Source organism: Leptonotus elevatus, chromosome 9 (assembly GCF_054856555.1).
Source record: "Leptonotus elevatus isolate MCC_2025b chromosome 9, RoL_Lele_1.0, whole genome shotgun sequence".
Lineage (NCBI taxonomy): Eukaryota > Metazoa > Chordata > Actinopteri > Syngnathiformes > Syngnathidae > Leptonotus > Leptonotus elevatus.
Genome location: NC_141247.1, coordinates 11,442,740 through 11,455,499, shown reverse-complemented (window position 1 = coordinate 11,455,499; position 12,760 = coordinate 11,442,740). Strand labels below are relative to the sequence as shown.

The following is a 12,760-nucleotide window of genomic DNA, read 5'->3' as shown; positions in this document are numbered from 1 at the left end:
TGTCGATCTGTTACATGCGTTGCATCAATATGTTGCCTTTTAAGATAATGATATCAAAAGCCACAATATTGATATCTAATCTATCCAGTTCTAAAAGCTTTACTCTGACTCACAGTCAGCTGGAGATTACACTTTAAAGTTCTACTACTGGTCTATACATCACTTGATGGTTTAGGTCCTGAATACATACAACACAGAATGCTATTGAATACAAACCCATGAGGGCTCTGAGATCTGCAGACTGAGGACAATTAGTGGAGCCCATGTTCAAAGCAAACATGGCGAAGCAGAATGTAGCTGTATTGCTGCACACAAATGTGATAAACTGCCAACAGAAGTGAAGTCTGCCCCAAGTATAAATGTTTTTTAAATCCAGGTTAAAAGTTGCACCCCCCCCCCCGATATATATTATAATGCTCTTCTAAAGCGTTGTTTTATTGTTTTACTTTGTTTTTGTACTGCACATTCTTTTAGTAATTTTAGTAAGCTATTATTTCTTTACTTTGCTTTTAAATGACTCTTGCTAATGTTTTTAAATGTATTTTTTTTAAGTTTGTGAAGCACATGGAGTTACATTGTGTATTAATAAAGCTGCCTTGCCTTGCCTTGCCTTGTGAAGTCGTTAATGTTTGCATATCTATACTGTACCCTGAGAAATTAATCTATCTTTGGCCTATGAAGTCATTTTTAACTTACTGTTTTTTTATTTTCTTCAAATCAATAAACAATATGAATGTGTTACTAAATACTTTTCTCATTTCCTGAAAATGCTCAAACATGATTGCAACTAGGCTGTTAGGCTAACAAAAATGGAAATACCAATATTAATACATGTATATCCCTCTCCTTATTCGACAGGCATTTCCTGTTTAAAACGGGAACGGGAAGCACGCCCTTCTTCGGCGCGGCGGCCCCCGGCTACACCATGGCGACAGGCACTGTGTACTCCACGCCGGCGCGTCCGCTGCCCCGCGGCAGCCTGTCCCGCGGCGCCTTCAAGTTTAAGAAGTCGCCCAAGCACTGCTCCTGGAAGTGCACCGCTCTGATCGCGGTTGCCGTGGCCGTGCTGCTGTCAGTCATCCTCTGCTACTGCATAGGTCAGTGCCAACATACACTACGAATGGACCAATTAATGTCAGGGTTCAATTACAATTGGTATTTAAGCAGTCCTTTTCATCACGCTGGTCACGCAGCCACGACTGCTCATGTAACTGAACAGCAAGCTAGCATTTGGTCCAGAACAAATGGGTGAAACTCAATGCAGAAACAAAGAAAATACAACGGAATTGACACGTTTACCTACAACACAATCTCATCTGCAAAATCCACAGGCAACTGCAAATTAGTTCAACAAGGAAAAAGTGTTGTTCCCTTCTGCAAAATGTCACTAAAATCAACAAGATTACAGTTTGGGGGTCATAACACTAAGCTGTTTTCAGTACATTGCACAGTAAAAATCAAAACACTAACAGAATATTAACACTTAATTATCAACTATTCCATGCCATCACGAAACGCGACTCACCGAACTGCGCATGTGGAGAAAAGCACAGCAAAATTGATGCTCGTCGCCTGAAGAGTTAATCATGCATTTTGCAGAGTATAATTTGCACTCGCCATAAAATGTTGTCATCCATGTCCTTAAAGTATCGCCACACACACATGAAGTGGCTCCTATAAGGAAGGTGTATGTCAGGCTAGTGTTGTGGTTTCGGTGTGTAGTCGTATCGTACATCGCTAATGTCCCTATTTCTTAAAATTGGCAGCATCTCATGTCTACTATGTGCAACCCTCCTTGCTCACTTCCTCGGCTGTCTTAAATGTGCATCGAAGAGCAAGAATCGAGGAGGCTCCGTGGAGGAGCTACACATAATCAGGGAAATGGTGACGTTGCCTTTTCGGAAGTCAATTAGCTCCTCTTCAAAGATGTATAAGCGTAATCATAAACAGAACAGCACTTCACAGAGTAAATAGTCTTTTTTTGTGTTATTCTTTGATTATTTTATTCCAATATGCATATTTAGTCTTTGCAGTCTCTGTTTTGTATGAGGCAGTATTTAATTCTTAAAAATAATTGGCTCATAGTTGGACTTAATTATAACATAATGCTCTCAAATGCATTTAGCCACATTAAGAACATAAATGTCCCTAAAGTAGGTTTTCAGATTATGAACTACTTTTGCATTCCATGTAATACAGCTATTCAATTAGTTACTGTTAGTCCTATTAATGCCACAATTGTAATACAAAACTGATACTTTTAATTTGTTATTGTTTGAATTTTTGAATTTAGTTTTTCAACTGTATTTACTGTTTAATGCCCAAAAAAAAAAAGTCACAACAAACACGTTAAGCAGCAAGTCAGTGAGGGCGAGAAGCCCACTCATGGTCAGTTCTGCATACTAGGAGGGAGAGTAACAGTGTGGTTTGTGTTACATTTAATTCCACTTGAAACATAAAGCAGAACGTGCACGTGTATGGTGATTGTAATCACTCAGCCACAAAGGAAATTCATTTGTAACACATGGCATTTACTATTAAATTAAAGCCAGACATATTAGTAAAATACATGTTTAATTAAACAATGTGAATTCATTATATTTTTTTAACAACAAAAAAAAGGTGTGCATTTTATTCAATTTCAGTTTTACTTAATGTAAAACATCCATCCATACGTACATAAGTATATTATTGTTTGTTTTTATCAAATTCATATTGAATTATCATTAAATTAACTGTAACTATTTAAATCAAATTAATGCATGCATTATTCTTTTTAATTAAAATTCATTGTTTTTAATTGTTGTATTGCATCAAATAAGTGGTTCTTTAGTTATAATAAATTAATTTTAAATAATACAATTAAAATGATCATGCACTATTTTATTGTTAGAATAAACATTTAAGGATCTTTGTGCAGTGTCACGTTTTTACTCTTGACTTCCACATCTGGCCCAAAGCATAACTGCAGCATCTGTGTCAGGCTCGTTCATGGTGCGCGTGCGAGTACGTGCACGATCTTAAAGCGACAGCCACAGTTGACAAACGAAGACATGACTTCAAATGAGGTACGAAAAACTCCGCCCCTCCCCTCCCCAAAGAAACTGTCGACTGTGCAGGTCCGCACACTCTACTATAAAGGGAAGATAAAAGCTGATTGGTGCAGTCAGAGTAAAAGCTTTAATATTACCTTTTTAAACGGCACAATGCACCTTTAAATTACATTACATTAAAAACAGCTCATTATTCGAATAAACAGTTTAAAAATAATTTTACATGAAATCCAAAAATAGTCAAATAAAGATAACTATGTGATGTTAGGTAAATGATAATTAAACAAATAATATATCAACTCAAAACATGAGAGTGGATAATTATTTTATTACTAAAATAAAATTTTATATGCAGATAACATTACATTACATCATTACATGCACAATAACCCCCCCCCCCCCTATTCTTGGAATGACCTGGCCCATCTGTCCATTTTAAAAATCAAATGTGTCCCCTTGAGCAAAACAAGTTTGCCCACCCCTGCTCTATATAAATGCAGCCTATCTGCCATTTAATTACCATTAAAAGACTGAGGCCGCCTATGCACAGTCTGCATGTTCTTCCTCCCACGATCGCAACATGTGCACTATAAAAAAAAATAAAAAAATATATCCATTAGCATTATGATCTTTATTGTCTCACTCACCCACACACACACTAAGCCGGCACGGGCAGAATCACTGCTTACAGCAATAAAAACCTATTGCCAATTGTTCTACACGCTATAAAAATTCACTTTAACTTTCTGTAATGCTGATTTTTCGATATTGATACTGTACGCTCAAAGAAAACAAGATGATAGCTTATGTTGCAATATTAATATCTAATGCTGCTGTATAAATATGTACCCTGACAATTGGTGACACAATATTTAATATTGGTGGTATCAAGACTGCACTCCAAAAATCATATGTCACGATATCATAGTGTAATGTTCGTGTATTGATAATGTACCTTTGTGATACCGATAATCAAAAGCTGGTCGTATTGCTACGTCGTGATATGGTTGTAATCGTAATGCTTTGGTATTGATATTGCAACCCATCCAATATTGATATGTCACAATATTACTACTTTGTATAATGCTGGTGAATACTGTAGCCTAACTAATGCTGGTGTATCCGTGTCTGATAGCTAATATGTGATCATTTCCGTAGAGAGATAAAGATAGGTAACGATAGGTAATCAATTTTTTCTGTGGTGATACTGTGCCTTGAGAGTTAACAATATAATGCATTGTGATACTGATATCTAATGATGGACATTCCAACAATACAAGTTGGGATGTCGACGACTCAATACATATTGCTACATTACGCTGGTTTATTGTTCCTGTACCTGGTGACGGACAAATGAAGCTTCATGAAGCACTTGTGATATTTTTTCGACTCCTCTCGATGGCACTCTTGGTTAAAAGATGCAGTGGAAATGTCATGAATTCCCATTGCACTAGCATTTATCTTTAAACCAAGAGCACCATCTAGAGGAGTCAAAAAACATTGCAAGTGCTTCATGAAGCTTCATTTTCCATCTCTACCTGTACCCTTGCAATACTGATATCTAATACTGGTGGGATCAATACTGTTCTCTGAGATACCAATATGTTGCAGTATCTAAGACTTGTTTTATCAATACATAGCAATATGTATTGCGATATATGTAATGCTGTTGTCCTCTGACTCTGACAGATAGCGATTTGATAAGTTGCACAAAAATTGTTGCATACATCGTGATATCGAAACACTGTAGTCTGCTGTAGTTTTGTTAAATACTGAATGTGCCTTATTTGTTCTGCCCAGTCTGTGTCGATCCTTTCTCGATAAAAGTCCTTTAATTAGTTTTCTGTTATTTTCAACTCCATTTCCACTTACTGTTAATTGCAATATAATCTGCATGACATTGTTTAAATTTCTACTGTAAGTAATGGCCTCCTTCATGATCTGTAGTTGTCCCTTCATCTTGGCCACTTTTTACTAACGTTCACCTCCATTTGTTCTTCCGGTACTGCCAGATGAACAAGTCGCCTGTGCTCCTTCTGATAGTTTGTCACTGTCAGTGAGACACCTGCCAGGGTCCCTGCCTGTTTTTATGGGATGTGGGGGGGGAAGCGCAGGAAGGAGACAAAGGTAAAGTCAGGGAACCAGTCATTTCCAATGTGTTTCATTCACAAACGGAAACCATGCAAAGAATGCTCATGATTTAAGACGATGATTAGCGTGTCGCAATTGAGCGTATTTGAAATGAAACGGAAAATGGAAGCAGCAGACGACTGCAACGCCTCCTTCCTTCCTTTTCAGGCTTAGCGAGAGAAACACACGACTCCATTATCTCCCGGTGGCATTAGACAATCTTTAGACGTGTCATTCTGTGAAATGGAACACCGCAGACAGGCTGCCTCCAGAGAGCACATCTGGCGTCGCTTTTAATCTATATATGTACATTGTTTTGTTTTTTTTGTTGGAAATTGCACATGTTGTAATATGACTCAACTGCATCTGTCTCACTTAGCCTCTCTTCAAAACTTCCTCATGCTTTGTTGGGAAGCACCTCTCTAAAAACCGTAACCCGTTCTTTTAACAAACACCAAACCTGCCCAAATTGATGATGGACTCCTTTTGTCTGTTCTTACTCCAATCTTTAAGGATGAGCCTTCTCTTAATTGACACATTGTAAAATGAACGCGACACAAAACTTTCTATAGCCCAAACTATACACATGGACCTTCTCTTAATTGACACACGGTCAATTTCATGATGGCCTGTACTATAGCCCATTTCAACACTCACATAGGCACAGGCCTTCTCTTAATTGTCAGATTGTGAAATAATGACAAGATTTTGCCCAGTTGAATCCTAAACTAAAGGCTTGCTCCCTCCCCTGGCTGGCACAGTAAAATTAATGATGGATTTTACTTTTGCACATTATTATCCATTACTATTTAGTTACATGCCTCCCACTGATTGCCACGGTAAAATTCATGGTTGACTTTACCATAGCCCAAACTATAACGTGTGCTGTGCGTTAGTATATCAGTCATGTCACCTGGAATCTTCCTAACTCCAAGAGACCAAAAAACAATGTTTTTGGCCTCCTCTTGGATATAAGCAAACAGGGGGGGGGGGGGGGCATAGCTCAGATGATAGTGTGGCAGTCTCCCAAGCTGAAGGCCTTGAGGTCGTTCCTCAATCCTTGAGTGTCTTTTATTTATCTATTTTTCAATTATTTATTTCACTCTCTTCCAAGTGTAAATATCAGCCTACTCTAAAATTGAGTCTATTTGGTCCCACTCTAAATAGAGTCAAATTTACTCTAAATAGGGTAAAAAAACCAACAACAACAACAGAGATAGTGTTGATAGGCCAAACTACATGTCTGAGCTATCACATTATGGTTGACACATGATAAAATTAATAATTGACTCTACTGTAGGTCATAAAAAAAAAAAATAATAATTCATGCACTATAATTTTTTTACAATTGGGAAAGCACATACTACTTTTCGTCAAAGACACTGGGTTGGAATCTCGGCTCGGGGCCTTTCCAAGTAAAGTTTCCATCTGTTCAGCAGTCCCCTTGGACAAGACCTGAAATATGTGTGCCCTCTTTATACAATAAACCCCGGGTGACACGTGCATCCATCAAATTCTACCTGACAAAATTGTTGATTTTGATAAATTGACCTGCAGTCACGTCTCACTTACACTTGTGGTACTACTTTTAAAATTGGAAACCTGGCTTTGATGCAGACTCCATCAACAACAATGGTTTTTCCCTCTTTTTTTGGAAACATTCAACATCAACTGTTTGCCTTCTTTTTGGGTAACAGCAACACGAGTTCATCTGGAAAAGCTCTGCACGTCAGTCTTCTTTTGAGGAAAGTTCAAAGACCGTTAGCGTTTTTAAAATATTACATTAATAGTATTTTTTAATTTATTTTTAATTTATTTTTATTTTTTTTATTAGGTTAGTTCAACAATAGTTTGTCTTCATTTTAAGAACGTTGATACTTTGCTTTATTTTAGGAAATTTATATATTAAAATTTAGCTTATTTTTTTTCTAAATGAATGATGCAATTAAGAGCAACAGTACTAGATTGAACAGTCTGGATTTATTGTACTAAACAAACACAAATGGCTTCTTCTTTTTTCTTTTTTACATCCGCTAGCTAGAGGCTGAGCTGTACTGCATTTGTTTACACTGTTACACTTCTTGTCCCTTACATAATACGTGATGGTGGAAACTCGGCACCTCTCTGTAACAAAGCAAAAACAATACTACTACTACTACTACTAATAATAATAATAATCTGAAAACCAATACTAATAGTCAAATGAAAAAAATATATATATTTGACCACCCTTGTTTCTTTAATTTCTTTCTAATTTTCAATGTCTGGTACAACTAAAAGGCGCATTTGTTGATTTCTCGCCAAATATATTAGCCGTATGATACACATTTTGTGCAACTAGGCATTAAAATGAACATGAAATTGAAGACAACAAGGTGGTTTTGTATTTTCTATGGCTGTATGCCAAATAGGGCTTGGGTAAATCCTTAAGACACAGGACTTTCATCTTCTATATTTTGTTGCGTGTCAAAGCTGACTTGTCACAAGCCTTTTACAGTCTTGACCACAACAATAAACCATCTTCCCCTCCAAGGGATTGAGCCAATGCACGGTATAACTCTTCATTCAGCTTAGGGGAACTGGGGGGGCCTTGTGAGCAGTTGAAATACGGCCCAGCAAGAACCCCGACTGTCTCCCAATCGCTTTACCACAAAGTCCAGAGCATGTGCTTCCTGTCTGGGGAAGTGGTCAATATTCCACATCTGTAACTGTGTAACGGCGTTTTTATTGGCGTGACACTTGTTGCTGTTTATGAGCTAATAACATTAAATCCATATGCTTATTCATGTTTTATTTGGTTTTAACATGCATTGGGGAACGACATGATCCCTTTGATTTATTTTTTACCAAGACAACAAAATAACATGAACCAGTAATAGTTTGAAATTAATTTCACATACTTCTAAAAAGGAAAACATCACTAGAATGTCAGCTGTCAGTAAATTAAAACATCAATAGGTTGTTGATGATGCAGAAAAGTACAACAGAAAAACTTGATCAATCTGAATTCTTAAGATATAAATACACCAATGGCGCTTGTATTGATCTGAACGGTCGCTGGTCAGAGGCTGAGCTGCACTGAGTTTGTTTACACATGTGGCTAGAAAGCAAGGTAGCTAGCAACACTCCGTGTTCCATAACATGCTTCCATCCCCATCCTAATGTCCATATTTGTGAGTACAGAGATGCTTTTGGCACAAGCTGACTCCAGATGGGCCGCATCACTCATTCTACTATCATGAGCGATTATCATGGCGGTCTGCACGAAGCATGACATGTGAATATTTTTAATTTGTCCCCTCTCACTGGCTGTAGTGTATAAAGAAGCATTTCACTTCTTCTTCTTTTTTCTTTTTTTTTTAAAACCTCACATGAAGATTTTTTTGTATTAACCCCGGGCTTAAACTAACATGTAACGAATGTACAAATCCAACCTTTTCCCCAATTTACGGCCAGCAAAGGTTTTCCACGGGGCACGCTCTTAACATAACAGATAAAAGGTCAGCTTTAAGCGGGAAAGGGGATTTTTTTTCGCGCCCGACCATAAATATTCATTGCGACGGGCCAAGGTTGCCGGAATAATTTATGGAAATGATGGGATATTCACAAGGTAAGTGGAGAATGGGCCCCAGGTGGAATAAAAGTGCTCGAAGGGGGAAAATCTGATTTAAGAGCCAATTGGCACAAACATTGGACAGCGATACAGGGAGAGCAGTGACCTGTGAGTCAAAATAAGATCATATTTGGTTGACCTAACAGGTGAGACCTGTTCCTAATATATATATATATATATATATATATATATATATATATATATATATATATATATATATATAAACAGTTCAGGGTTTACCCCGCCTACTGCCCGAAGCCAGCTGGGATAGGCTCCAGCACCCCCCGGGACCCTTGTGAGGACTAAGCAGTTAAGAAAGTGGATGGATCTTTATTATATATATATATATATATATATATATATAATAAAGATCATAATAATAGTAATGTGCTCAATGAATGAATTTCTATACTAATTCAGGGAGTGCACTATTGTTAGATATATGAATGAAATAATGATATCTGCCTCGATCAAATTCACCAAAATAATTTTACTTTACCTGCACCAATACTTAGACATTGTTCGAGCAGGTATAAAGTTTACTGCTCGTCTACTTTCAGCCACCAAACTGTCAGTTGTGCCAAGGCCGTGTTAACGTCCAGCATGGTGCAACACCGTCTACCAAATATCCAAACACGCTAAAGGAGGCTTCATCATTGTCACCAACAGAATAGTCAGCAGCATTGTATGTAGCAACATAAAAACTACATGTATCAATAGTTTATTGATTAGATATGGATAATGAACTATAGAAACACGATGACTGAATACAGCAGCATTTTAATTAGCAAAATGTATAATAATAGCAATACTAGTCTACCATATCAACAGTTAAGAATTAATTGAACACATACATATACAACACATAGCTACTTTATGTGCAGAAGTGAATGTGAATTGCGGCAAGAATAGTCAGTAGCATTAAACCGTTTTCGTCTGTTTGCACATATTTTGAAAGTGCTTCATTTCCGACATTCCTTAACAAAGCAGTGATTGATAGACTTTCCAAAGCAGTTTTCACTCTCTTGTCTGGTGCGCCCTACATTTGATATCCTCTCCGGCCTCCCTCAACCTCTCAAGTTGTTCACTGCAAGTCGATATCCATCTACAGAGGCGTCTGGCAAGGGGGAGGGGGAAGAAAAAACTTCTTTTTTTTCCCGCACATCAAATGGCCCGGGAATCAAGATGCTTCCTCAGCATTTTCTCGTCGGCTAGTTGTCTTCGCAGGAGATTGGTCTCTTACACTCTCTCTCACTCTCACTCTACAAACATACATTGTTTCCCTCCCCCAAAATAAGAAGTAGACACTTAGATTATGCGGGAACAATAATGACAGCGGCATGAAAGACAGTCAGTGGTTTTATTATGCAACACCAACACCAACCCCTGCCATTGTTATTTTCCTCACTTACTTTGAAAGCTGCCGTCGCAAACTCAATGGAGGACTGGTATCTTTGCTTCACCTGCAGATGGAGACTTGAGGAGATTTGGGATACCTCACTGACAGGTGGTGATGCCAGACTGCTTGTGTTTTGAAACCAATTAGGTAACGGTAGAGCAAAATGGAAAGACATTTTTCAAAAATAAATTAAGTAGTTTTTTGTGTGTGTTCATTTGCACTTTATTCTAATATTACTTTTTAACCCATAAAGCAATCCTACTTCCTGTTTACATTTTTTTCACCAATGACCGCGAGAGAAATACTACGTTATTTGTTGCATTTTGGTATTTTTGTAACCCTTATGATGTTTACTGTTTGTGCGTGTTGCTGCTCTGTGTGTTAAAGTATTTGTTTGGAAGTTTTAATTTCCATAAACATCTTCATTAACTATCTAATTTCCGTTGGCCCATCAATGGCATCTTAGATAAAATGCTAGCACTTAGCTACTGGTGAATTGTTATGTACAGTAGTTGAACAGTTTGGTATATAATATAAAATTGTATTATGTTTGGTATCATTGTATTTACCTTTATACTTCAACCGGTAGTGGCAAATAACCAGTGTGAGAGAGAGATTCTGCTTTTTGTTTCGTCAAAGTGATGGTGATGTTATTTGATATTTTCTCAGTTTTCACAGGAAGAGTAAGAGCAGGTACTAAGGAATCCTATACAAAGTGTGTTTTAATAGGGTTAAATGTTTTTTTTGTTTTTTTTTTAAATACGATCTCTCTATAGTGCAGTTTTTCACATAACGCGGGAGGGTCTGAAACAGGGATCTACTTAATTTGCTGGTTCACTAATTCCAAATCTATCTCCTGTTTACAATCCAAGTTGTGACCAATGAGAGAAGAGAGTGACATCACATGGCTTTGTTACATTTTGATACGCTTAGAACACAAGCCAGAAAGCTACTTACAGGTGTGGAAAGCACCCCAAACCAAATGTTTTATTTAAAAGGGAACATTAAAATCCTCACTGCTGGTGCCTCTGGGGCTCTGATAAAACCATCGCTGTGTTAATGTGCCGACACTGCCGTGCCAACAGCGAGGAAACGTGCTAAAGCAACAGGGCTCCTGCACGCCTTGATTGAAACGACCGCTATCAGTGTCGCCTTGTCGCAAAAAAAACATGCACGCACAAACAATGTGAAATTAATTATCAGTTTTCCAAAGAGTTGTTGTGCCTGAATCCTAAGGGAGCGAACATATTCCTAACTCTGTATATAAGTAGAAGTCCAGATAATAAGTATGGCTCTGACAAAAGTTACAGTACTAATGTGATTCCTTGACTTAGAAAAATTAATAAAGTTTATATATCAACAAAACAAAAAAAGGTTTGCCGGTAAAAGTAAGCGCTAGCTAGCTATAGTGCTGTCATCTATGCTACCAAAATAACTTGTTGCTAACATTGTGAATCGACCAACAAGAAATGCTAAATTAGCAGCTCATATCAATGGAAAATTTACACCTTAATAGTATGTGTTGTTTATAGGGACTTTTTGGAAGCCAGAGGTTTCTAGGTAGGTTTATGGAGCCGAAAACATCTCGCTTGGTTGAATCTGTGGCAATCATTGTTAATGTTCTGTGGTTCAAGTCAACTCAATTTCATTTATATTGTGCCAATTCACAACAGCAATTATCTTACGGCACTTAAAACGTTGAGCAGGTCAAGACAAAACTCCTCATACATTAAAGAAAATTAACTGAACTCCAAACAGCAAAACACTTGGCAACAGAGGCAAAAAAAACAAACTGCCTTTAAGAAAAAAAACGTTGATCAGAACCCAGACTCTGTGGGTTGGGTTAAGATGGAGAGACCCAGTTTATAGCAACAGAGGGTAACTAGATAAAGAAACAGGATAGAGGGGTTGAGCGATTGAAGGAGGGACGAGAGACAAATGGGCACGGCCATGGTCCTATTAAAAACAGTAATGGACAGTCTCATGATGACAAAAAATATTATTGTTCATGTTCCTTCGTGTCACTGATGTCTGCCCCTTGACTCCAGGATCTTGATCAATCAAGATCTCAACTTTTTCTCTTCCTATTCATATCTTTTTACGTCATGTCATCATCTGACGGAGGTTGAAAAAAGTAACAAGCATAGCCTATTTTGAAAAAGTACGATTATTAGAAAGTACAAATTTTCAAACTTGGGCAGTAAAAGATCTATACTCTAATAAATTACATATACTGTAACTGAATTTTGTTTTACTTAAGTACAATACTTAGAGTACTTTCTACCACTGCCTGCATCATCACACAGGTGCCTTAATTGTCGGCTTTATATATTTTATGGGCTAATTTGCTTCCACACGCCCACGCAGCTTTTCTGTGTACTTCACAGCAATGCATCTTTTCGGCCTCAACTGGCAGCTGCAGGAGTTGGACAGCCAGCCAGCGTTTGAAAATGGAGTCAGAAAGTCCGGTCCCACACCATCCAGCGCCGTCACGGCCCTCGCCGCCGACGGTGAGGAAAATTCACTATTATTGTCTTTTCTTTTATGCATGTATGCTTTAATGTG

General features: G+C 37.7%; 1 protein-coding gene across 8 annotated transcripts in view; it reads left to right on the top strand.

Annotated features, from left to right (window-relative positions):
- The window catches only part of LOC147168368 (teneurin-3), a 215,617-nt gene that overhangs the window by 107,946 nt on the left and 94,911 nt on the right, over positions 1–12,760 (top strand). For 7 of the 8 annotated variants that reach the window (XM_086084930.1, XM_086084934.1, XM_086084933.1 and 4 more), the window contains 2 exons: positions 859–1,097; positions 12,583–12,705. In XM_086084930.1, coding sequence (XP_085941056.1) covers positions 859–1,097; positions 12,583–12,705 — 362 coding nt within the window. The remainder of the gene's footprint in view (positions 1–858; positions 1,098–12,582; positions 12,706–12,760) is intronic. The other variant, XM_086084935.1, reaches the window with a different exon arrangement.